The following is a 24,912-nucleotide window of genomic DNA, read 5'->3' as shown; positions in this document are numbered from 1 at the left end:
GTTCAAATTTGGCAACCCAAATTTGGTCACAAATGCTTTAAAGACTTATGTGTATTTTCCCGTCATTTTCTGTGTTTTCAATTAATTTAATTAAGTTTTGTCATTATTTTATGTGTTTTGTTTTTTGTTTTTTTTGGAGTTGTGATCATTTGTGTATTTGTCAGTAATTACAATCATTTATTTATGTTTTTGTTTGTTTGATGGATTTTGATTAATTGTTCAGGATCAATCTGAAATGGGATAAGGAACAAGTGATTAGATTTTGGAGGCAATCATTATAGTGATTTTAAATCTATTTAAAAAACAAACTGCTTTTTTTTTCAGGGTCTCAGGGGTCTGCTGGTGCCAAGGACCAGCACTCATTTGAAGCAGGGAATCAGGACACAAACATTTCAGAGAAACATATTTGTTTAATGTATTTTAAGGTTAAAGTTAAATATTTAGGTATAAACCAGGCTGTTTCTGACCCTAACAGAGAACACGCCTGCATCTATGTAGCTGCCGTCAGAGTTTTTATCATAAAGGGCGGTTAGTAGTTTTCATATTCAGTTTAGTGGTACATTTCATTTACACATTTCATATTTACACATTCATGTTTCAGAGAGATTCAGGGGGAGAGCTTATTTTTTGTTCCGCTTTGTTGTGTTGCTGGGGGAATTATGTAGCTGTGGCACACTCCAGAGCAGCACAAGGTGTCTGAGAGATGTGGATAAAACGACATTAAAGGTTGTCATTTAAGAAGAATTCAGTTATTCCCTTGGAGTTGATGCGGCCAATGAGGTATTTTATTTGTGAAATGTGTAATGTGTGTGTGTTTTTTCATTAGTTAATTAAAGTTTGTATTTTATTTTCATAGTTCTGACGGCATGGAATGCGACATGTAAAGACGTGTTAATAAATGGCTGTTTAATACAAACGAACTAAGTTGAGCCTTGATTGAACTCTGAGGGAGCAACAATCTATGTAACCTGACAGCTTCAATCGTTGTATATAGTATCTGTATTGTATTTGTATATTTGTAATATTATTAGTATTTATCTTTTTTATTTTATTACTCCTAAAGTATTATTATTATTATTATTATTAATAATAATAATAATAATGATAATAATAATAATAATGCTATTTCTAAAGCTGTAAATGTATGTATGTATGGATATTTATTATTTATCTATTAAAAGCCAAAGGGAAAATTCACGGATTTTATTTCCTTGTGGTTGCAACGCGTTTCCCATTCGCTTTCCGTAGGTACGGAAAGCGCCAAGGGTCAGTCCGGTGCTGCCGCTGTGTAGCTGTCCTTCACTTTCCTCTGTTGTCATGGCAGCTCACCTGAAAAAACGCGTTTACGAGGAATTCTCCAAAGTCGTGCAGGTAGGTGGATTAAAACTACATAAAACCACACAAAGGCTGCGACAAAAAAGTGTTAAAAAGAAGCGGTTAAAGCTAATTTAGCCTTTAGCTTATCAGGATAACAGCTAGCTGCTGTTATGGCTCAAACGGGGACCAAACTAAACAGTGACCGACGTCACTGGTGCGACGTTAGATGTAGAAACTGTGAAACTTCACTTGAATCATGAATAAAAATAATAGAGTAAACAAATCTAATTTGTCTGAAGTTTGTAGTTTGTTTTTTATCCTCTCCGCACAAGCAGTCGCTGACTGATACTTCCCCTTTGTCATCACATAAAAATGTATTATTATTATTATTATTATTATTGAGCAAAAGTGCACAGTATATACATATACAACGATCAATAGATAAGATAGCATTTTAAAATCAATACTACAAGTTCAATCTACACAGAGGAAGAAAATAAAGAAACAAAACACACAAATAGAAAATAGGGGGAAAAAAATAATTATATATATATATATATATAATACATAAAGCTACCACAAATAGATAAAAATCGACTATTAAAAGTGTTGGCAACAAATTTAATTATTGATTTGAGTGTTTTTATTTCAGTTGAATCGGTTTAAGCATGGTTTAAATTTGCATTAACTATTAAGAAATCAAATCTGATTCATTAAATCAATCAAATCAATCTTTATTCATAAAAAGCGCTTTTCATACAATAATATTGTATTTAATCGATTCATTTATTGACCGATTAATCGATTATGAAAATAATCGTTAGTTGCAGCTGTAAAATACATACATAAGGGCTTTTAAAGGTTATAAGTCAATGGTAAAGTAAAATACAGATTTAAATGGGGATGTGTTTCGTGAAATCGTGAAAATTTTTAAATCAACAACTTTTTTTTTTGTCATTTTAAGGGATTTAAAATATCGTAATAGAGAATTAAGAAATGCAATGAAATCAGGTTTGATTATTTTGCATTGTGTTTAAAAATAATTATCCAAGTATAATAATACTGTTGACAAGGAAGTCATGGTGTGAATTAATCGCCGTATTAAATTAAATGTGTTAGTATTATTAACTTTAACCCAAAGTCCAAAGGTGTGTTTTAGGCTAAAAATTGATTAAAAAATGAATCCAGAGACATTTCTGACACAATTAGTGACAAACTTTTTATTAATCAGCTTCAGATCATATGAAGTGTATTAGCTCTTTAAATAAATAAAGTGCTGCTTACACATGCAGGTAAAGAATATTAGAAAAATAATCTAATTAATTAGATACTTTGTAATTAATTAATCTCTATTAATCTAAAGCAATCACATAATATTTGACACGAGAAGCAATGTTTTTCTAGTTTAAATGTATTTTGGTAAATGACTGAATCAACTAAATATTGTTTTTCATTTAATCACTAAGTGCTAACATAATGTGTAATATGAATAAATAATATTATGACAACATTGTTCACAAAGTACTAACTTACATTTAACTAAACAATATTCATGCTTTTCTGGATTTTCTGTAATCTTTCTAAAACATATGTGTTTTTGTATGAAAATAAAAAGCATCACTTAGTCCAGAACATTCCAGAGAAGTAAATTAAAAAGTAAATTAAATTAAACTGTGTAAACTGAACAGTGTGAAATAGTTATAATATCTGTGGATATCATGAAATAAACAGAGCAACTGATGAAGCTGATGAATTTAGTTTGAAATAGTCTTTCTACATAGCAGTTGATTATCTGTAGCAGCGCTTTTAGCCCCGCCCACATTCTTTGCCTATAAAAATGACTCAAAAGAATTGACAAAAATACACACAAAAGAATAACAAAAATACACAAACTCATTCCAAAAACACACAAGAAGAATTACAAAATTACAGAACAATACAGAAAAATATAGATGAAAATCCAAAAATACTCAAAATGACTTAAAATACAGAGGATGACAATGAAAATACAGAAGAATGACTCCAAAAAACATACAAAATTACAGAAATATATACAAAAAAACAACATTTTGCAAAATGACTCCAAAAACACACAAGAAGGCTACAGAATTACACAACAATACAGAAAATTAATTTTGTCTTGTACAATTTTCACACAACTTTAGTTTTCCATCCAGTGTTTTTATCTAAACTAAAATTAACGCCCACGAAGCATAGCAACAACTTTTCCTCTGGTTCTCCTGTTTCTTGTGTTGTGGTCTGTATTATGGGAATACCTGGAACTTGTGAAATAAGAAAGGTTCCACACTGTTTGGAGTGGGAAAAAAAAAATGCAATTAACTGCATTGTTGTTTTTGTTGTGTGTTATTTTCCTGTAATGAATAAAAAAAGTCCCAGCCCTACTTTAAAGGTTTTGTCACTTGTTTTTTCTCTCAGATTCCTCATGAAGAAGCTCCGTCTAAAAAGCTGCGTCTGTCCAAACCCAGTAAATCTGCTGCTCTGCACGTGGACCTCTGCAAAGCCTCCAACTCCACCGACGCCCTGCAGTACCTGCTGCAGTTTGCCCGTAAACCTGTGGAGGTGGAGAGTGTGGAGGGCGTGGTCAGGATCCTGTTGGAGCACTACTACAAGGTGACCTATGAAACTTTCTCATCTTTTCATTTGAACAATAGTTCAATAAGAAATACTGTTCCAGGACTAATCAATGACTCATTTTAATTCATCTTCTGATCCCTAGTCAGATTTGACGGTTTAAATCAGGAATGTCAAACTCATTTTATTTCAGGGCCCAAATGCGGAGCGGTTTGATCTCAAGTGGGCCACAGGTTTTATGCTGGAAAACGAGTAATTACAACATTATTGCTCCCTAGTTTAACTTCTACATAAACATGTGGACAAGTTTTATAAATGTGCTACCACTGTTAATACATCTGGTGATGACAGGCAGCCTTCCCAAAACAGTTGCCAATATAATACAGACTTCACTATAGATCAGAATGCTGCTGGCTCCAATCAGCAACATCCCTGCTATCATGATTCCAATCATGTAAATATCCTCCACGTCCTCCACGGAAAGTAAAGCCAGGCACCCAACCTTCCATCTGTCCCAGGAATCCATCGTGTATTCGGCTGCAAATGTTCCGTTCAGACACGCAGGCTCACCTCGGCCTGGTCTTCTCATTGAGAAAATTTGATCAATATCATTAAGTGACCATCTGACCAATTCCATAGATTTTGGTTTTGGATGAATGCAGATAAAGTCTCGTAGATCCACAAAACAAGCATAGGGAGGGTAGGAGCAGAGAAGAAATACGTCTGCCTTATTTAGTTTAATTATTATTATTATGGGGAAATGTTTATTAGAAGCACCGCCCGCCCCCCTCCCGTCCTGGCCACTTCAAACACCATCTAAACTACCAAAAAAAACACAAAAATCATCTCTAGAACGTTAAAAATGACTGTAATAATGTGATATAAGCACCGGGAAAACTGTGAGCCGCTGCAAATATTGTTGAGTTTGATTTACACAATGGTTCATGTTCTCTCTGTCATTTTTACTTTCTGTTGTGGGCTGAATTAAAATGTGAGTTTGACACATGGTTGAAATTAAAAACTAAGATTAAATCAGGGCTTTATTGGTCATATTCTGTATTTTATACTTTATACTTGCTCAACATCCCACAGTGATGGCTCAGGCAAAATTCGAACCGGCAACTCTCAAGCACAGCGTCCTTAACCACTAGGCCACTCCTCCCATGATATGTGTTTAATAGTGTGATGTTGACATGGCTGATCTCTGATCCAGGAGACAGATAACTCAGTGAGGCTGAAGATCGCGTCTCTGCTGGGCCTTCTGTCCAAAACTCAGGGTTTCACCCCCGACTGCATCGTGGACGACGCCATCAACACACTGAGCAACGAAAGTAAGCCACGCACACACCTGTCTCTCACTGCTTTTTTTTTCAGAGAAATCTTTACGTTTGCAGTTGATTTACACAATATTTGTGCAGAAACTTTCAATATAACAGTAATAACTTTATTTTATTTGAAGGAAAACGCAGGATTTCTAATTTTTCTGAAGGCAATAATAGTGTGTTCTGAAGCTCCTCAGGGCTCTACTCATGGCCCCATTGGCAACTGGAGGCGTAATGCTGTGCGCCCCCCAAATTAAACCCACAGAATTATAAAAAAAAAATACAAAACCAAACTGCAAAAATACACAGACTTTCTCCCAAAATAGGGATTAAGTGTTCAAAACTACTACAGAAATACACAAAATTATTACAAAAACTCACAATAAGACGACAAAATTACACAAAATTACTCACAATTCAAAAATGCACAACATTATTCTAAAAACACACAAGATAACAAAACTATACAATACAAAAAAATATAGAGTAGAGGAGAGTAGCTTTATTGATACTGGGGAAATATAACTTATATATAATTACAACAGAAATACACAAAATTTCTCCAAAAACACACAAAAAGAAGACAAAATTACACAAGACAGAAAAATATAAATGACAATCCAGAAATACTCAACAGAATCAGCATGGAGGGACCAGAACTGATGGACTATGATACCAGGCTAACCTTAAGTTTTAAATCCCTGGTAAGAAACTAAACCAACAAAAACACTATTCTGGAAGAAAATAGAGATTTTAATTGTGTGGGAACAGATTTATTTAACCACCAATGTACAGGTTAAATATGTATGTTTTATGTGTGGTAATACACTGTATTGTCTTCATAGAGAAGGTATTTATGGCTCCAGGAGGACTTTAATCCAGGTGAGATGAGGTTAAATGGTTCCTTGTAGAGTAAAGGTTGCAGAAGAGGGTTAGGAGACCCCACTATCAGAGCTGGACCCTCTGAATTTAATTCATGCACAGCATTTCTGTAAAATAAAAAAACAGAATACATGTAACCTGTTGTTATGATTTGCTGTTATTAAAAAAAAAAGGGCTGGGATAAATTATTATTTTTCATATGTTTGCGTGCACTGCTGCTGCTGCTGATGTCACGCCGAGTGTTTCCTGCTTGTCGCCATGACGCGCTGCTGTCCGGTCACACCCGGGATAAAAGACGAGGGTTACGGGGAACAGCTACCTTCGACGAATGAATGCGTGCCTTCGCTGCCTTGCACTTTTGAAACTCTTAGGAACCACTCGTGTTAGTTATTCTCCGGCGCCGCCATCTATGTGCGCTTTGGCGCGCATATTTTGCGTCAACGTCATCCCGGCCTTAGATTGAATTTATTTATTTGTGTTTTGTGTGCGTGTGTGTGTGTGTGCGTGTGTGTGTGTGTGTGCGTGTGCGTGTGCGTGTGTGACAGAGTCCCACCAGGTTCTGGCTCAGCTCCTGGACACTCTGCTTGTTATTGGCTCTCAGCTCCCAGACACGCCCACCATCAGACTCAGGCTCATCCACGTTGCCTGCAAGGTAACGCTCGGTCATTGTAACTCACGGTCATGACTTTTTCAACTTTTTTCAACTTCCATAAGTTTTATTACACCTTATTTAGATTGTTTCAAATTCTTCAACTTTTTTCAACAATTTTCATCATATCTTATGCATTATTTCACAGAAGGCTCATTGGCTAGATTAATGCTAGATTAGTGTTAATGCTAAGTTAACGCTAAGCTAATGCTAATCTTTAGCTAATGTTTATGTTTATGCTAGGATAATGCTAATCTAAGGCTAATACCAGGTTTTTTAAAGCTAGCTAATGCTGGGTAATGCTAGGTAATTTTATGCAAATATATGGCTAGTGCAATGCTAATGTTAGATTGTTAGTTAATGCTAATGCCGGGCTTATGCTAGGTTAATGTTAATTCTATGTGCCTTAGCTTAATGCTAATGTTAATGCTATGCTATGCTATGCTATGCTATGCTATGCTATGCTATGCTATGCTATGCTATGCTATGCTATGCTATTGCTAGGTTAATGCTAATACTAAGGCTAAGCTACTGCTAATGCAGTGTTGGACGATGCAGGTTACTTATATATTTTTGAGAAAATGCTAATATTCTAGTGGTCATTTTTTAAAATTAAAATCCAGTCAGTGTTCCTCACGTACACATTCGATGTTGCACATGCACAAAGGGAATTTGATTAAAAGTGTACGGTTTTAGCAGTGATTTCTTCTTTTTCTATTTCAGAACGTCTATGGTGTATCAGTTCAGCTGGTGATCATGTTACTTGGTGACACCTCCCATCAGAAATGTGGTAATGTCTCTGCTTTGTGTTTGTGTCTCAGCATCTGTCCGACACTTACTTTGGAGTCAGAAACAAATGTCTGCAGCTGCTGGGCTGCCTAGGAACTCTGGAGACTGTGGTGAACAGAGACGGCCCCGCCCCGGGACCCTCTCAGGGTTTGTATCCACAGGCTCCTCCCACTTCAATGGTTTAAGCATTTACCGTGCATGTGTGTGTCCATCCTCAGGAGGAGCGAGGGACGTCCAGAGCATCATCAGCGACTACTTTGGAGACCAGGACCCTCGAGTCCGCACTGCAGCCCTGAAAGCCATGGTGTGACCACCTCCGTACCCACAATGTGGATTATTTTAAATCACATTTATTCACTCTGTGTTTGTTTCACAGCTGCAGCTTCATGAGAGAGGAATGAAGATCCATCAGGTGATCTACGAACAGGTACTTTACACCACAAACAGCCCACTAGTACTCCACTCTCATTTTTCTCTTTTTTCTGTTGTCATTTTGTGTCTTTCTCTATAATTTTGTATATTTTTATTATTTATATTTTTAGTTTTGTTGCCCTCATATATTGTCGTTGTCCTTTTTGTATTTTTATGTAACTTTACGTATTTGTTATTATTTTGTGTGTTTTTGTTGTCCTGTGTTTTTTTCTGTATTTTGCAATAAGTTTGTATATTTTTTTTACTTTAATTTTTTGTTTTGCATATTTGTTGTCAACTTACATATTTTTTTGTCCTTTTGTGTGTTTTTATGTATTTTTGTTTTTTTGTTGTGTATGTAATTATGCTTTAGGGCCTGTACTACAAAACTAGATAATTATATCCTGGATTTATCTCCGTTAGCTTCACCTAACCAAACATTCTCAGTCAGACAGAAGCTGTGCTACTAATCTAGATTAGGCTAGGTTAAGCGAGTTGATTTCAGCCTGGCTATGTGCGCGCTGTAGTGACAGAGGAGGAGTTTACAGCGTCAGACCAATCACAATCACAGAGAAACTGGAGAGAAATTTACGTCACAATTGAGGAATAATTTTTGAAAAATATGAAGAATTAAAATCCATGATTCAGAACACTGTTGCTGCAGTAAAAGCAGAAAGTTATTAATGCAGGAATTGATGAGCGTTAATAATGAAATTAGTGAGATTATAAACAGAGAATAAAAAGACACTATGATCAGTTTAATTTTCTTTTTTACCTTGTCTGTGTCTCTGATGTTACATTCATACAGCATCATAAGGTGGAATATATTTACATTTTATATTATCTACAGGACTGAGGCTCTCTGCATCACCCCAGAATACATGGATGAATTAATTAATTAATTAATTAATTGGTCTGATAGTGCCTGATTCAAGCAGGCTTTATCAGCTGATTTATTTTACTTATTTTACTTCATCAGTCCATCAGATAAAAATCTATATGTTTCCTATAGGATGTGATGTTAAATAAAGGATAGATATTCTCTCTCCTGTCAGCGTTACATCAGATCCACACAGAGACGTGTTCACAATGATCCTCCTTTTATTGGATAGGTTGTTTTCTAAGAGAACTGATTGGTCAGGAGGCGGGGCTTTAGTCCTCGCTCAGATCTTATCCAGAACAAAACCTGGTCTCGACCAAGTTAGTCCTTCAGCCTAAGTTACCATGAAGATTTAGCTTCGTAGGACAGCACACACTGATTAAATCCTGGAGGTTTGCGCGACAAGAGGAAATCCAGCTTGGCAGCATACCCCCTTTTTGTATTTTGTATGTTTTTGTTGTCATTTTATGTATTTATCTGTAATTGTCTGCATTTTTGTTATTATGTTGGGTATTTATCTTGTCTTTTTGTATATTTTACGATCTTTAGATTTTGTTGTTTTGTGTATTTTTGTTGTCCTTTTGTGTATTTTAATTTTTCATTTTGTGCATTTACTCTGGGGGCCGCACAAACCTGTAACTGTTTATGGAGGATGGAGGCCACAGCTCAGGGGAAGAAATATATTTAAATGTTTTTAACTTTGAGTTCTGGCTCTTTGTTTGGAAATGTGGGTGTTTTTAAGAAATTATGTGAAGATTTTTTTAAATAATAATAATAATGATTTTTGTGCTAACGTTGCTTTGAAAATGTGTGTGTGTGTGTGTGCATGTGCGTGTGTGTAGGCATGCAGGTTGCTGTCTGATGACTATGAGCAGGTTCGCTCTGCAGCCGTACAGATGGTGTGGGTGCTCAGTCTGCTCTACCCTGAGAGGTGAGACGGCAACATCGAGGAGAACGTCTTCCAGATGCTGTAGCAGCATCTTCTCCGTGTGTGTGTGTGTGTGTGTGTGTTAAAGAGACTCCCTGAACATGTTTGTGTTTGTGTCCAATCAGCATTGTCCCCATCCCCTCGTCCAATGAGGAGATCCGACTGGTGGACGACGCCTTTGGGAAGATCAGTCACATGGTCAGTGACGGCTCCTGGATGGTCAGAGTACAGGCTGCCAAGACCCTGGTAAGAAAACACGTAATCAATGGGATCAATCTTACAAAAACATCAATTTTACAACAACAGATGAATAATCAGCAACATGTGGGATTATATTGATACAGACGTATAAAGAATAGAGGAGTGGAGGCAGACATGGTAACAGGTGGTAAACTAGGTAATATGTAAAGAGCAAAATGTGGCCAACAGTAGTGAAAAAGGGCAAAAATGTGGAACAAAAAGAAACAAAACGTAGGGGGAAAAAAGGAAACAAGTGGTATTTATTGGGCAAAAGTTTACTTGTTAGGAGGAAAACTGGCCAAAAAATCAAAGAAAGGAGAATAATTGGATAAAAGTGGAGTGGTGGCCTACTGGTTAAGGACGCTGGGCTTGTAATCGGAGGGTTGCCGGTTCAAGCCTCACCTGGGCCGTCACTGTGGGATGTTGAGCAAGTCCCTTAACCCTGAACTGCTCCCCAGGCGCCGCAAAAATGGCTGCCCACTGCTCCTCAGGGATGGGTTAAATGCAGAGGAGGAATTCCATTAATGTACTAACATTACATGGCCAATTAAAGGCGAAAGCCCCGATTAATCTTAATCTTTAATCTTAAAAGGAACTTGCAAAAATGGACAAAAAAATTGGGAAAAGGGGATATTTATTGGCAAAAGCAGCTAAAATCTGAAAAAAATGTCAGAACTTTTTGAAAAGAAGCAAAAATGGGACAAAGGAAGTTGCAAAATGACCAAAGGGAAGAGGAAAAAAGTGGTAAAAAAGTTTTCCCCTTTTAAGGTTTTCTGGAGAATAATAATTAAAATTAAGACATAAAGAACCACATGTTGAGAATCACTGACTTAATAACAGCTTCTACATGGTGTCACTGATAATGTAGTGGGCTGGTCTGGACACAAAATGCCAGGGATGAATTTTAGTCCCAGTCCACCCCTGGCTTTGTTACAGACATATAAATAATAGACCTGTTCCTGTCCTTTGTTACAGATGTGTATATATAGTAATAGATGTGTTCCTCTGCCTCAGGGCTCTATGCTACAGGTCAGTCCTCACTTCCTGGTCCAAACGTTGGATAAGAAGCTGATGTCAGACCTCAGAGTGAGTACTGGGGGCTTCAGTCTATAGATCTGTGTGTGTAGAGTGTGTCAGTGTGGCCTGACGTTGTGTGTCTGTGTGTGTGTCAGAGGAAGCGCACGGCTCACGAGCGTGCTAAGGAGCTCTTCACATCAGGAGAGTTCTCCTCGGGGAGGAAGTGGGCCGACGACGCACCGAAGGAGAAACTGGACAGAAACACGGTGAACCTGATTGCCTCTGGGGCCTGCGGAGCCTTCGTCCACGGACTGGAGGACGAGATGTTTGGTACGACAATTTTTTTTCTACAGCAGTGGTGTCAAACTCCTTTTAGCTCAGGGGCCAAATACAAAGCAGTTTGATTCTATGTGGGAAAACGAGCAATTATAACATTAATGTCCTTAAGTTTTCACTTTACACAACGTATAAATGATGCATGAAGTATGTAATCACATTTAAATCTCAAACTGACTTCAGTTGTGATTAAAGCATTAGGAACATTGCGTGCGATCCTCCAAATATTGTGGAGTTTCTTTGAATTTGTGTATTTAGAAGGGCTGAGATATCTACAACTGGGTTATTTGGTAATTTAGATATAAATTTATGTTTTCTTCTGTCTTTTTTTTTTTTTTTTTTTTTACATGGTCTACACTTTAGACCATTTAGACTCTAAAGGGCCAGATTTGGCCCCCGGGCCCTGAGTTTGACACGTGTTCTACATGTTAGAGCCAACATACGGTAATGAGAGTGTGTGGTGTTCCTAGAGGTGCGCATAGCGGCGGTGGAGGCTCTCTGTCAGCTGGCTCGTTCCTCCCCCAGCTTTGCTGAGAAGTGTCTGGACTTCCTGGTCGACATGTTTAATGATGAGATAGAGGAGGTTCGTCTGCAGTCCATCCACGTCCTCAGAGAGATCTCTACACACATCACACTGAGAGAGGACCAGCTGGACACGGTGCTGGCTGTACTGGAGGTAACACACACACACACACATACTAATGCTGGGAGATATATTGATATTTTAATTTATATCGATATATTTATAAGCATGATATCACACGGGACAACATCGTTTATATGGATATACCGTAATTTCCGGGCTGTAAAGCGCACTATTTTATTGGCTGCATTACAATAATTTAGCAATTTTCTCAGAAAAATCCACACAAATGCTGCACTCTATTGGTTGATGAGGGTGTCCGTCAGGCAACTTGGCCAATCAGAATGGGCAGGTAGGTGGGCTGCTGTAGTCTTTTAGGTTTCATGGAAATGTTTGTGTTTCAACTGATAAGTTCCCTTTACTACATGAAGTCTCCTCCTCACTGCTCCATGTCTACATATCAGTCCATTTACAGCTTTTTATGGTCACTTTTTACTGTAACCAGACTGATACACCACTTCATCTGCTCTTCTTACCGTTTCATTGTCTAATGTGACAGAGCTCAATTTTGTGGCAGCATGAAGCTGATAAAAAGGGGAGAAATCCACAATTTAAAGCGTGAGAAAAAAGTAGCGGTAGTTCATTTTGCGTTAAAATAGCAATACATTTATTTCCATTGGCCGCAAGTCCACTACTATTTCTTCTCTCCCTTTCCCGTGTCCATGTCTCACACAAAGCCACTAAGCCCTACGAAAAAACGAGTGAAAGCTGTGGCTTTCCATATCGCTAAAGACATGGTCCCCATAACAAGAAAGTCTATGAAATGCTCAGTAAAACACTGTGTGCGCTGTAGAGATCCAGGTGTCTGCGGGTCAATAACGTTATAAACAGGACTCACAACAACTCGTTACGTCACACTGCATGTTTATTATATGCAGGGGAAGCTGATTGAATCTAATAGTGAGGTAAATCATGTCAACATGAATCAACATGAATGTTAAAGTCACCTACTATCATAGCTTTATCAGTGCTCAGCACCAGATCAGTGAGAAAGTCAGGGAATTCAGAGAGAAACTCTGAATTTGGACCAGGAGGTAAACTATAACCAGTAAAGTGGGTTTTTTTATTTGTTTTTGGGATTACAAATTTCAAGTGAGAGGCTTTCGAATGAATTTTGGTTAAGTTTGGTTTTTTAGGGTAACTGATAAGCTTGAGCGAAAAACTGCCACCAGTTATGATGATTACCATAATTGGGAGGGCTGGCTTCATTAAGAGCAATAAAATCTTCATTTTTGAGCCAAGTCTTCGTGTGTCAGCAGCTTCCTGTCTGTCTTCTTTTCTTCCTGCGTTTTCCTGCAGCAACAGTGTTGTTTTTGGTCTGAATTAATTCTTCATATTTTAAAGAATTATTCCTCAATTTCTCCGTGATTGTGATTGGCCCAACGCTGTAAGCTCCGCCCCCGTTACAGGGGCGCACACATAGCCTGTCTGAAATCACCTGGATAAGTATACGTATTTATATCCTTCTTCGTAGTACAGCTGCTCTTTGACAGAGAATGATTGGTTAGGTGAAGCTAACGGAGAGATATCAGAATATACTGATCCAGCTTCATAGTACAGGCCCTTGAAGTTGTAAATGTTATATATATTATGGTGGTGGTGTTTTTTATTCCTCTCGTTATTTTTCTTTCCTGCTTTCTCTTTTATTTTGAAGGAATGCATTGGTCTTTGTTTCATTGGTCAAACATGAAACACATGATATCCAGAGTTAGAGTTAAATAACGTTTAGGGTTAAATGTGTGTGTTTGTGTGTTCAGGACTCATCTCGTGACATCAGAGAAGCTCTCCATGAGCTGCTTTGTTACACCAATGTTTCCACTAAGGAGTGTATCCAGTTAGCTTTACTGGAGCTGCTCAAGAACCTCAACAAGTACCCCACAGACCGCAACTCAGTGTGGAAGTACGTACTACACACATACTCACACTGCCTGAGCTACACACAACTCAGTGTGGAAGTACGCACTACACACATACTCACACTGCCTGAGCTACACACAACTCAGTGTGGAAGTACGCACTACACACATACTCACACTGCCTGAGCTACACACAACTCGGTGTGGAAGTACGCACTACACACATACTCACACTGCCTGAGCTACACACAACTCAGTGTGGAAGTACGCACTACACACATACTCACACTGCCTGAGCTACACACAACTCGGTGTGGAAGTACGCACTACACACATACTCACACTGCCTGAGCTACACACAACTCGGTGTGGAAGTACGCACTCAGAATCAGCTTTTATTGTGAAATGACCATCACAAACATCAAATTGTGTCTGGTTTGTGTAATTTAGTGGGTATTTTGTGTGTTTTCGTTGCTTTTTGGGTGTCTTTGGGTGTCTTTGTGCATTTTTTTTAATTTTCTTTTTTTAAGTCATTTAATTTTTTTCATTGTAGTATTTTATTGTACTTTCTAAGTTGTTTTTGGATTTCAAGTTTTATTATTTTATTGTACTATTTTTAAATAGCTTTATTTATTTATTCCCTTCAAACGTCGTCAGTTTTTTGGCGTCTTCTCGGGATACAGAACAGTATTTATGTATTGTGTGTTTTTGTTGCTTTTTTTTGTTTTTTGTGTATTTTTGTTGCTGTGTGTTTTTAAATTACTCTATATTATTTTTCTTTTTTCTTTTTTGTCTTTTTTGTGGTAGTTTTTGTGTTTACATTGTGGGTGTCGTTTAGTGTGTTTTGGTGCGTTGTCATTTTTTCTGTTGTATAGAACCAATAAGTAGTCAGACATACAGTATTTGTGCCCGTCTCTACTTCCTGATGAGTTAGCTCCTCCTCCTTCTTCTCAGGTGTCTAAAATTTCTTGGTTCTCGTCACCCTACTCTGGTGTTGCCACTGGTTCCTGAGCTGCTCAGCACTCATCCATACTTTGACACCCCTGAGCCGGACATGGACGACCCAGCGTGTATCCTTCACTTTTAACACCTGGACAGGGGAGCGGGGAGGTGACGCTTACTGGGTTGTATTTCCTGACTCCGCCCCCTCTCTCAGACATCGCTGTGCTGGTTTTAGTGTTTAACGCTGCTAAGTCATGTCCCACCATGCCAGCGCTGTTCTCTGACCACACCTTCAGACACTACGCCTACCTCAGGGACAGCCTGTCACACCTCGTACCCCCCCTCAGGGTAAGACCCCCTGTCAGATACAGCACAGACTATATATTAATACATGTAATATATTAAAGGTTTTATATATTCAAGTTTAAATAATAGGAGAACCGCTTTGTGCAGAATAAGACCAAACTCCATAGAGTTTTTGTTACATTTTAGGTGTGACTATCGACTGTTTACTTTGTTAATTTGATTATTTATGTTCACTGAACTTGGTTTTTTACTGCAGCTAGAGTATGTTGTTGATGAAATCACATTAGAGCATCACAGCTTCAAAGAAGTCTCTGTAATCAGTTTCTGAAATGTTGATTTTAACCCAATAGTAAGGCTTTACCAGAACCTACATTTGTATTTCTGCTCATTTCTGCTGATGCCATTTATTGGAGTATCTTCAAATACTTTAAATCCCTAGAATCCTTCCAACCTAAGCTGAAAGGATTTGAACAATTTACCTTTTTTACTTTTTCAAATCTGATCATTTTAAAGTGCTGAGGTTTGATCACTACTGCTGAGCCATTATATTTTCTATATTTTCTATATTCTGTATTTCTATTTTTGCTGGATTTATTTTTTTTTCTGTAATGTTGCTGGGAATGTAAAGTCTATCTAATGTAATCTAAAAACAAACTGAATATAGAAACCTTACCTAAATATTTATCAACAGTTATATTGTTTCAACTATATACATTTTATCATATATATATGTAGAAAAACATTTTATACATTGGAGGCACAAAGCTGCTTGTAAAGTTATGAAGTTGTTTGTTGAAGCAATAGCACACACGTCTCCTCAGGGTTCATTTAAGCCAGACGTGACTGGAGCGACTAGATTACTTTCAAAATCAATGGCAATGACGCCAACTCAAGCGACATGACTTGCGTGATTCTGGCGACAGACTTTGTCTCCCAAAGTTGAAAAATTTGAACTTTTCAAGCGAACTTCAAGCGACAACTCCCCCGGCCATCACTGTCTGCACAGCCGAGGCCGCTGCCCCTCCCCCCGCAACAGTGAGACGGCTGCAGAGGGAGGGCTGTACACTTCCTCAACTTACTGGGGCAAAATTAAAGCGGTTAACTTTGTGAACTATATTGCAGTGCCTCATCACGGGTGATTGAAGAGACTGCAGTCGCGTTCGGTGTGAACGTACCTTAAAGAGAATTAATAAATGCCCATTTTGACCTCCAAAGTCAAGTGGAAAATGATTTTGAAGAAGGATCTGATCCTATTTAAACAGAGATAATCACAGTGTCTCATCAGTGGTTCTGTGTCCTGTCTGTGCTGCAGCTGCCTGGCAGGAAGCAGGTCTTCGGTCTGGACTCAGTGGATTCTGGCTCTGGTTCTGCTTCAGTGGAGTCAGCTCAGCTCTTCCTCCAGCAGAGTCTCCACAGAGTCAGTACCATCCAGAACCTGGAGGCCCCCGAGGCCCGGGAACTGCTCAACTTCACCATACGGTAAATTCACCTAGTGACACTAGATTCTGCTCCCATTCATCCATCACACAGACCACCAATAACCAATAGAATACTCACATGTTTTCACCCACATTTTGACTTTAAGTTTAATATAACATGATAAACATAATTTAAGTACAAACTGACAGCATAGAACGAATGTGTATGTATTTCTTTGTTATTGTGTGGGATTTTTTGCTCCTTTTGTGTATTTCTGAAGCTTCTAAACACTTTCTTTAGGAAACTGTTATTTGGTTTATCTTTTTGTTTTTAGATTTTTGTTGCTGATTTGTGTTATGTAGTTGGCCTTTTGTGTGAATTTATTGCATTTTGTCATCCTTTTATCTGTTATTGGATTCGTTTTGTGTATTTTTGTGCTTTTATTCTGAAGGGAATTAGTTTTTTAACAGAATGCTGTCACACTTCTAACACTAGATGGCAGTAATTAGTTACTTTTCTTTAAATTCAAGTGTTTTCTGTATCTAGTGATGAGATAATCAGTAGAAAAGTTAGTTTTGTACATTTTCTCTTTTTAAAACTTACCACATGTTGATTTATTCAGAGACCTCCAGAGACTGGGTGAGCTGCAGACGGAGCTGGCCGGAGCGGCAGACTTCTGCGCCACGTTCCTGCGCTGCCAGCTGCTGTTGATGAAGGTGAGGATGATGATGGATGGAAGGTCTGTCTCGTTTCCATAGTAATGCCTGCATTCCTGCCCATGTGCTTTTCTCAGGCTCTGCAGGAGAAACTGTGGAACGTAGCCGTTCCTCTGTGCCTCAAACAGAACGTGACGGCAACGGCGGCAGCTCAGCAGGTCTCTCACACACACACACACACACACACACACACATATATTAAACACTGTGTGTTTGTGTGTGTGTGTGTGCACAGATCTTGGAGGAAACCTACAAGCTGGAGTTCCTCTACAGTGGTCTGGAGAGCCGACAGGTCGCCACCATCCATCACGTGCGTCTGCAGGCCAAAGCTCTGCAGCTCATCCTTTACGCACGCAGCAGACAGGGGTGAGAACACACACACACACACGCAGGGTTCTTCTTGCCAGTGCTGTTGAGCGTAGGGGTCCCCTACTGTGTAATTTTGATCCCCCACGTTATATTCCAACCAGCGTAGGGGGCTTTTCTGTTGTTTCTTGCTTTTTTTAATCGATACCATTGTAATAAATGTTGTACACTTGGACTTTCAGGCGTGCCTGTGTCGTTTAAACTGTTTTTAATTTGCATAACCCAGAAACATGCATAAACACATACTTCAGCCGCATCATCTATTTAATACATACAAGCGATTTGCTCAGATGTTCTAGTCTTTACCTGAGACCCTGCAGTCACTTAATTTTGTGTGTGTGTGTGTGTGTGTGTGTGTGTGTGTGTGTGTGTGTGTGTGTGTGTGTGTGTGTGTGTGTGTGTGTGTGTGTGTGTGTGTGTGTGTGTGTGTGTGTGTGTGTGTGTGTGTGTGTGTGTGTGTGTGTGTGTGTGTGTGTGTGCGCGTGTGTGTGTTCCTCTGCAGGCTGGATCCTCTCATCAGCTGCTGTGAGAAGTTTCTACAGGACGTGGAGTCTTTCCAAAGGTCAGAGGTCGTCTGTCTCTAAAGCTGCAGGAGATGATCATGTTTTATCAGATAAAAACACAGTGTATGCCTCATAGATCAATAAATCAATGAATATTTGCTCAAAAAAGCAAGATGTAAAAGGTTTGGAAGCTTGTTTTGATCTTCCACTGTAAATACTCTCTTATTGACAAGTTTGGTGCATTGCATTGTGGGATGTGAAGTCCTGTAGATGCGTCTTCACTCTAACTGTGATTTATTGTGTTTCTTCTTCACACGAGGAGGAAAGTAATTGGTTTGACTCTATTTCTGTTCATGTTTGAACTTTGGATTCATATCTTTCTGTGTAAACCTGAAAATAAATATCCTCCAGTTTTTTTGGAGCAAATTTCAGTGAAAACATCAGAAATGCGTTTGGAAGGCACTTTGGAAGATTTATTTGGGTCAAACACAAGAAATCACAGTAAAAATGAAGTAAAAACACTTCAATGCTTCTGTCTACAGGACTCCACATCCCACAATGCAATGCACCAATCTTGTCAATAGGAATGTGTTTACGAAACACCAATAAGAAAATTATTTCAAGTTTGTATACATGTCTAATAAACATTAAACCCCACTCAACTACATATGTCAAGGCGGTATGGGAGAAGGAAGGGGGAATAAATATATCAGAAGATGAATGGATTTTGATATATAAATCTCCGTGGAAATGTACTGCTTCTACAAGATGGAGAGAGTTCTGGTGGAAAACCGTAATCAGGTATTTTATCACTCCATCTCAGAAGGCTCACTATGAAGGAAATACCCCTGTTTGCTGGAGACAATGTGGAAACCAACGCGCAAACCATACACATATTTTTTGGGACTGCCCCTTCATCAAGCAATACTGGACAGACATTCATGGAACACTGCAGGACATTTTTAACTGTACATTTGCCTTTGAAATGAAGACTGTTTTTTGGATGTGTACCACAGAACTGGAGAAGAAAAGATAAGTGTTTGCTTGATGCCTTGCTGGTTGCAAGCAAAAAAACTATAACTAAGAAATGGTTGTCCTTGGACATACCAACTTTAACATTATGGTGGGAAACCACATTGGAAATCTATAGGATGGAAGAGTTGACTGCTTTTGTTAATGATAAATATGGTTGGTTTGACTCCTGTTGGGATAAGTGGGTGACATACACCAATGCAAAAAGGCCCAATTATACTGATAATGTAGATTGTGGTTCGTCCTTCTTTTCTCTCTCTCTTCTTTATAGTTGATATCTATACATCTTTGACATCTTTAATTGAGAAACTAGTTGGTATCTGTTGGTCACTCCCTGTTCCACAATGTTCTGTACGTTTTATTGTGTCAAAATATAAAAACTCATAAATAAAGAATTAAAAAATACAAAAAAGGAAAGTGTTTACAGTGGAAGATCAAAACAAACTTTCAAGCCAACCAAAATATCTTTGATGTATTGATCTGTGAGGCGACACTTTGTCTTTATCTGATTTATAAAACCATCGTCTGCAGCAGCTTTAATATTATCACACGCAAACATTCAATGAAAAACGGAATAATTATTCTTTCTTTTTTCTTGCTTTTCTTTTCTTTTCTGAGAAAATAAATAAAAAAATAAAGTTTTTTCTTTTCTTTCTTTTTTTCTCTTTTCTTTTCTAAGAAAATAAATCAATAATTATTATTTTTTCTTTCTTTTGTGTGTCTCTGTGTGTGTGTGTGTGTGTCACCTCCCAGGCTGTTCCTCTCAGAGCTCCCTCATCTCCAGGACAGCTTCATGGACAGAGTGTGTGAGCTGCTGCCTCGGCTCACGTCCTGTAAACCAGTGGAGATGGTGAAGATCCTCCAGAGCACGCTGAGACAGAGCGGCCTGCTACAGCTCAGCCTACCTGAACAGGTACAGTACTATTACTGCCCCTTCCTGGAACCTCCTTCAAAATAAAAAGCACCAGTTACCATACACACCCTCTATGCCAGTGGTTATTAAACCTTTTTGGCTCAAGTTCCCATTTCCTCTTATTTCTGAATCCAAGTCCCCCTAATTTGTTCAACAACTACATTTTGTTCAAAATTCTGTGAAAATGAGTGACAACCAGTGGGCGTGTCCTGTAGCTGTTCCCACTCAATGTACTTGAAGCCAATATACGGCGCTTAGGAGCGCTTTCATCTTGCAAATTTGACATCATTTGGAACCAGAGTCTGTGCAGTAGAGTTTGGTGACACACCCCTCCCATTTAGCATACTGCCCTGATGACTTACGCAGCCCAGCTACGCCAAGAACATTAGTATCTTTCCCGCTTAGAACAGTTTTCTGCAGAATAACTTATTTTGACAGATCAAAAAAGATGAAAAAACTGAAAGGAAAAGTTTAATGGTGTCTCAGCTTTCCTTCATGATGTAACTGCTCTTCACAAAGAGAGCTACGCGAGATCTGCGGCTGTCAATTATCGTCATATATGATGTCAAATCCCATTTTTCAACCTCAAATAACTTTATTTAATAATTAATCATTTAAAACAAACTTCACAGAAAAATTAACATTTGAACACAATGTAGGGTGATAATAACTAATGATCACAGCAGAGTTTAGGTTTAGAAAAAAATTATGTGACGAGTATTTAAACTACAGTTTGACCCACATCCCATCTGAGGAGGTGGGGTTTATGACCTATACTGCAGCTAGTCAGCAGGGGGAGCTCTAAAAATAAAAGCTTCACTCCACCAGGGAGATTGTCCTGTCCATTGTTTTTACAGTCTACTGTGATAATACACATTTTAAAGAATCTCATTTTGTAAATAAGTGAATGAAACACTGAAACACTCTCTCTCTCTGTCGAGTACCCCCTGTAGTGCCATTGCGTACCCCCATTTGAGAACCACTGCTGTATGCGAAACATGACATGTAATCCGACCCCCACTGATCCACAGATCCATCGAGCCACAGCCACCATCATCGAGCCGACCGGGGAGTCCGACAACCCTCTGAGGTTCACGTCCGGCCTGGTGGTGGCGCTGGACATCGACGCCACGTTGGAGCATGTCAACGACCCTCAGAACACCGTCAAAGTTCAGGTCAGCTCTCCGTCCTCAGACACACAAACACACACCTAGAACATTCCAACAGATATTAATTCTCCTGGAAATGAACAACGTGAGCTTTAGGGTGAACGTTGTATCTGGTGCTCTGGGTCAGTTGGTCATCATGTTATCATGTGACTGTCTAACGAGGGATGATGATTTAAAAAGCACACTTTGATCTGAAGTGTGTGTTTATTGAGTATGTAAACTCTGAGTGACGTGCCACCAGGTACAATGATCACCAGTTGAACTGATACACCAACAGGTCAACTCAGTTCTTTCTTCTCTTTGATTATTTACTCTCACTTGTTTCTTGTTCTGTCCACAAAGTTCATTTTTCTCCTAAATTATTAAAAACAAAGACAGAAAACTTTTATTCCCACAAAACACAACAATGACCGATCAGAAAATGAATAAAATAAACTAAATTTTTGTTGTAGGGCTGTAGTCAACTAAGGAAATGGTTGGTTGACTAAGACTATGGTACATGACATATTTACGTTTTTTTAGTGGTAAGCCTGCTTTTATTAATAAACAACTCTTGTCAACATCGGTTCAATGCGCGGGGAAACAAACGCACGTCAAACACACACAGGTGCGCCGTGTGCCCCGCCCAAATATAAAGATAATCCATGTTCTTGTGCAGAAAAAGGATTGATTTAACAGTGTCTTAATTCGTTATCTCTCTGTTCTGAGGACAGTCAGTAACAGCTGAAGCGCAGCACGCACTCACAGCTGTTACTGAACATAGAATCATTAGGCATTAAATAAATCATCTTTGATATTTAATCCTTATTACCTATATAAATGCATTGCATTGAAACGGAACTGAATCTGTTATCATTGATGGTCGACCAATGAAAATCATGGTCGACCACAATGGCATCGACCAATTAGTCGACTAAACGACCAAAGTTGGCAGCCCGAGTGTGTTTTTGTTGTCATCTGTTTCACTTTTCTGTCATTTGAAGGTATTTTTTAGTCATATATACTTTTCCATCATATTGTTTTGTTTTTGTTGTCCTTTTGTGTGTTTTAAGTCATTTTCTAAGTTTTTAGAGTCATTTGGGGGTATTTTTGTCATTGTATTTACTTTTCTGTAATTTTGTGTTTTAAGAGTCATTAGGCCTGAGCACCAAGAGCTGGTGAAGGGCCTCTTGCTCACGTAGTGGCCCACTACGAGGGAAGGGGCGGAGCCTATGCGAACGCCACGTGCCCGTCAGTGACCAGGGAACCTTGTCATGTCGTAGGCGTGTCCCCGTGCTTTCTGAAAATGTATAATTCATGGTACTCAAAAAGGGGAAAACATTGTTATTGGGTTAGATTATTATTTCTTTCTTTTTCTTCCTTCCTTCCTTCCTTCCTTCCTTCCTTCCTTCCTTCCTTCCTTCCTTCCCTCCTCTCTCTCTCCCTCCTGGTGTCAGAACCAACTCACCTACTTTTCACTGAACCATTATGTAGAGTCTCAAAAATTCAAACAAAATTCAATCGCGTGCTTCTCTAATTTCTGGCTATTTCCGATTTTAAAAATGCAAAAATCTAACGCGCCCCCAAGTACGCCAAAAATGCATTACGAGATAGGAATTGCCAAAAAAATTAATTCATCATAGAATCATGAAAATTGACACAGGAGTAGACCATGACAAGACAAGTAAAAAAGGGCGTTTCGCTGACAGGATTCATAATCGCTGAAGATCATCAAGAGCAGGGTTTTCAGCTGGTCTCACCCTGGGACCCACATTTTTCCACAGCCATTAAATCGCAACCCACATTTTTCAAAAATTGCTGTTGAAAACATTCTCTTTTTAAAAAACATGAAAACATTCTCTTTTTTAAAAACATAAATCTATATATTTTCCTGTGCAACATGCACTTCACAGCATGACTGTCAAAATAAAAGTTTATTTATTTTTGACCAGCTGTTTGCGACCCACTCTGTATAGCTCCGCAACCCACTTTTGGGTCCCGACCCACCAGTTGAGAATCACTGATCTAGAGAAGTGGGACACCAAAAGTCATCCATGGATATTTGATAACTTTGATCTGTGTATTTTTTCCATTTGGGGGTATTTTTTTATATATATATTTACTTTTTTCATTTTGTTTGTCTTTGTCATTCTGTTTGTTCTAAGATTAATTATTAAAGTTTTTTTGGCTCTTTTTGTTGAGTCGTTTTTTTTTGTCAGTTTATTTACATTTTGTGTATTTTTTTTGAGTCATTTGGGGATATTTTTATTTCTTTACTTGTTGTTACAGAGTCTGTTTGTGGTTTGTGTTCCTTACACAGCAACATCGATGTCAATCAGGAAGTAGCTTTTCAGATTAAAAGCTTTTTAAGAATATTTAATATATTCTCCTCCAGGTTCTGTATCCTGATGGTCAGAGTCATGTGATCCATCCTAAACCAGGAGACTTCAGGAAACCTGGACCTCACAGACACAGACTGATTACACAGGTTTACCTCTCACACACAGCGTGGACAGGTCAGTGTTTATGTGTCAATGCGTATTCCTCTATTATTAGATTAAATATATTATTATAATTAGTAAATAAAAAAGAATTTAAGAAGAAATTAAAAAAATATATATATATATATATATATATATATAATAATAATATTTGTGTTTAAAACCTTCACACCTTAGAGCAGGGGTGTTAAACTCATTTTAGTTCAGGGGCCAAATATGGACTAGTTTATCTTAAGTGGGCCACAGATTTTTTTGTGGGAAAATAAGCAAATTCAACATTAATGGTTTTCACTTCCACGTATAAACGATATATGAATAATAAAGTATGTGAATATTTCAGTCCCTGCAGGAAAATTTACCTGATTTTGGGGAAATTTCATGTAATAATTTGAAGAAAATATGCAAGATTTTGGTCAAATTTAGAGTTCTTTCAACAATTTCAGATTAAAAATCACTGCCGTCGAGTGATATAAGAACTGTAAAACTGAGTATATTTCAATATTTCACTTTTAAATATGTATTTATACTTTTTTGTCAAATTAATATATTTAGAAATATTATATACTCATATCAAAAACGTTAAATAATGTATAAAAAAAGAAACAATTACATTAATTATATTTATTTGATTATTTTAATAAAGATCCTTTTTCTGAAAAATCTTAAATAATGGGTTATTTTGTTTCTCAGAGCCGTCTCAGGTGGAGGTGCGCCTCCTGCTGGCCTACAGCTCCTCCTCCTCCTCTTCTTCATCCAGACTGGGATGGAGCGATGGTGCTGATGGTGTCATTCCTCCATCAGAGGCCACGGTGGAGGGAACCATTCCCTTCAGCAAACCAGTGAAGGTCTATATCATGCCCAAACCAGCCCGGCGTTGAACTCACAACCCCTCAAACATCAGGGTAGACACGCAAACATCAGCTGTTGTGCAATTAAAGCCTTTGGATCAAATCCAGCCGTTTATTTTGTGCAACAGTGGAACAGAAACACATTTCTGATGCTTCCAAATAAATCGTCCTCTTACACCCCCAGCCTCTTTTCTCCAAAAATCACATATTCATAACAAATAACTTTTTTCTCAGCTTCTACATGACCTACATGGCTCAATTTTGTTCAGATTGAAGTAGGACCCTTAGTGGTTACAGTTAATGTGACATTTTGGAAATATATGAAACTGAATGACAATAAAACATGTTTTAAATAC

The 24,912-nt window shown here is 38.2% G+C and overlaps 1 protein-coding gene across 1 annotated transcript; it reads left to right on the top strand.

Moving 5' to 3' along the window:
• Window positions 1-1,254: 1,254 nt before the first annotated feature.
• On the top strand, window positions 1,255-24,734 carry ints4 (integrator complex subunit 4). The gene is made up of 24 exons (XM_028465007.1): window positions 1,255-1,371; window positions 3,754-3,948; window positions 5,123-5,240; window positions 6,659-6,765; window positions 7,584-7,698; window positions 7,770-7,855; window positions 7,928-7,978; window positions 9,685-9,773; window positions 9,896-10,016; window positions 11,025-11,096; window positions 11,183-11,357; window positions 11,834-12,039; window positions 13,764-13,906; window positions 14,817-14,932; window positions 15,019-15,152; window positions 16,423-16,589; window positions 17,152-17,245; window positions 17,323-17,403; window positions 17,481-17,611; window positions 18,114-18,173; window positions 19,900-20,059; window positions 21,091-21,234; window positions 23,603-23,723; window positions 24,399-24,734. The coding sequence occupies exons 1-24, from the start codon at window positions 1,318-1,320 to the stop codon at window positions 24,584-24,586; spliced, it is 2,928 nt and encodes a 975-aa protein (XP_028320808.1). The 5' UTR covers window positions 1,255-1,317; the 3' UTR covers window positions 24,587-24,734.
• The last annotated feature ends 178 nt before the right edge of the window (window positions 24,735-24,912 follow it).

The sequence above is a fragment of the Gouania willdenowi genome, chromosome 13 (assembly GCF_900634775.1).
Source record: "Gouania willdenowi chromosome 13, fGouWil2.1, whole genome shotgun sequence".
NCBI classification, from domain to species: domain Eukaryota; kingdom Metazoa; phylum Chordata; class Actinopteri; order Blenniiformes; family Gobiesocidae; genus Gouania; species Gouania willdenowi.
Note: the sequence above shows the minus strand (reverse complement) of the source record. Positions and strands in the feature narration are given on the sequence as shown.

What these genes read in the sequence shown, in the direction of transcription:
- ints4 (XM_028465007.1), top strand. Translation starts at nt 1,318, where the DNA reads ATGGCAGCTCACCTGAAAAAACGCGTTTACGAGGAATTCTCCAAAGTC. An exon ending in CAACACACTGAGCAACGAAA is followed by an intron (nt 5,241 to 6,658) that starts GTAAGCCACGCA and finishes CGTGTGTGACAG; the next exon opens with AGTCCCACCAGGTTCTGGCT. An exon ending in GCCAGCTGCTGTTGATGAAG is followed by an intron (nt 17,246 to 17,322) that starts GTGAGGATGATG and finishes TGCTTTTCTCAG; the next exon opens with GCTCTGCAGGAGAAACTGTG.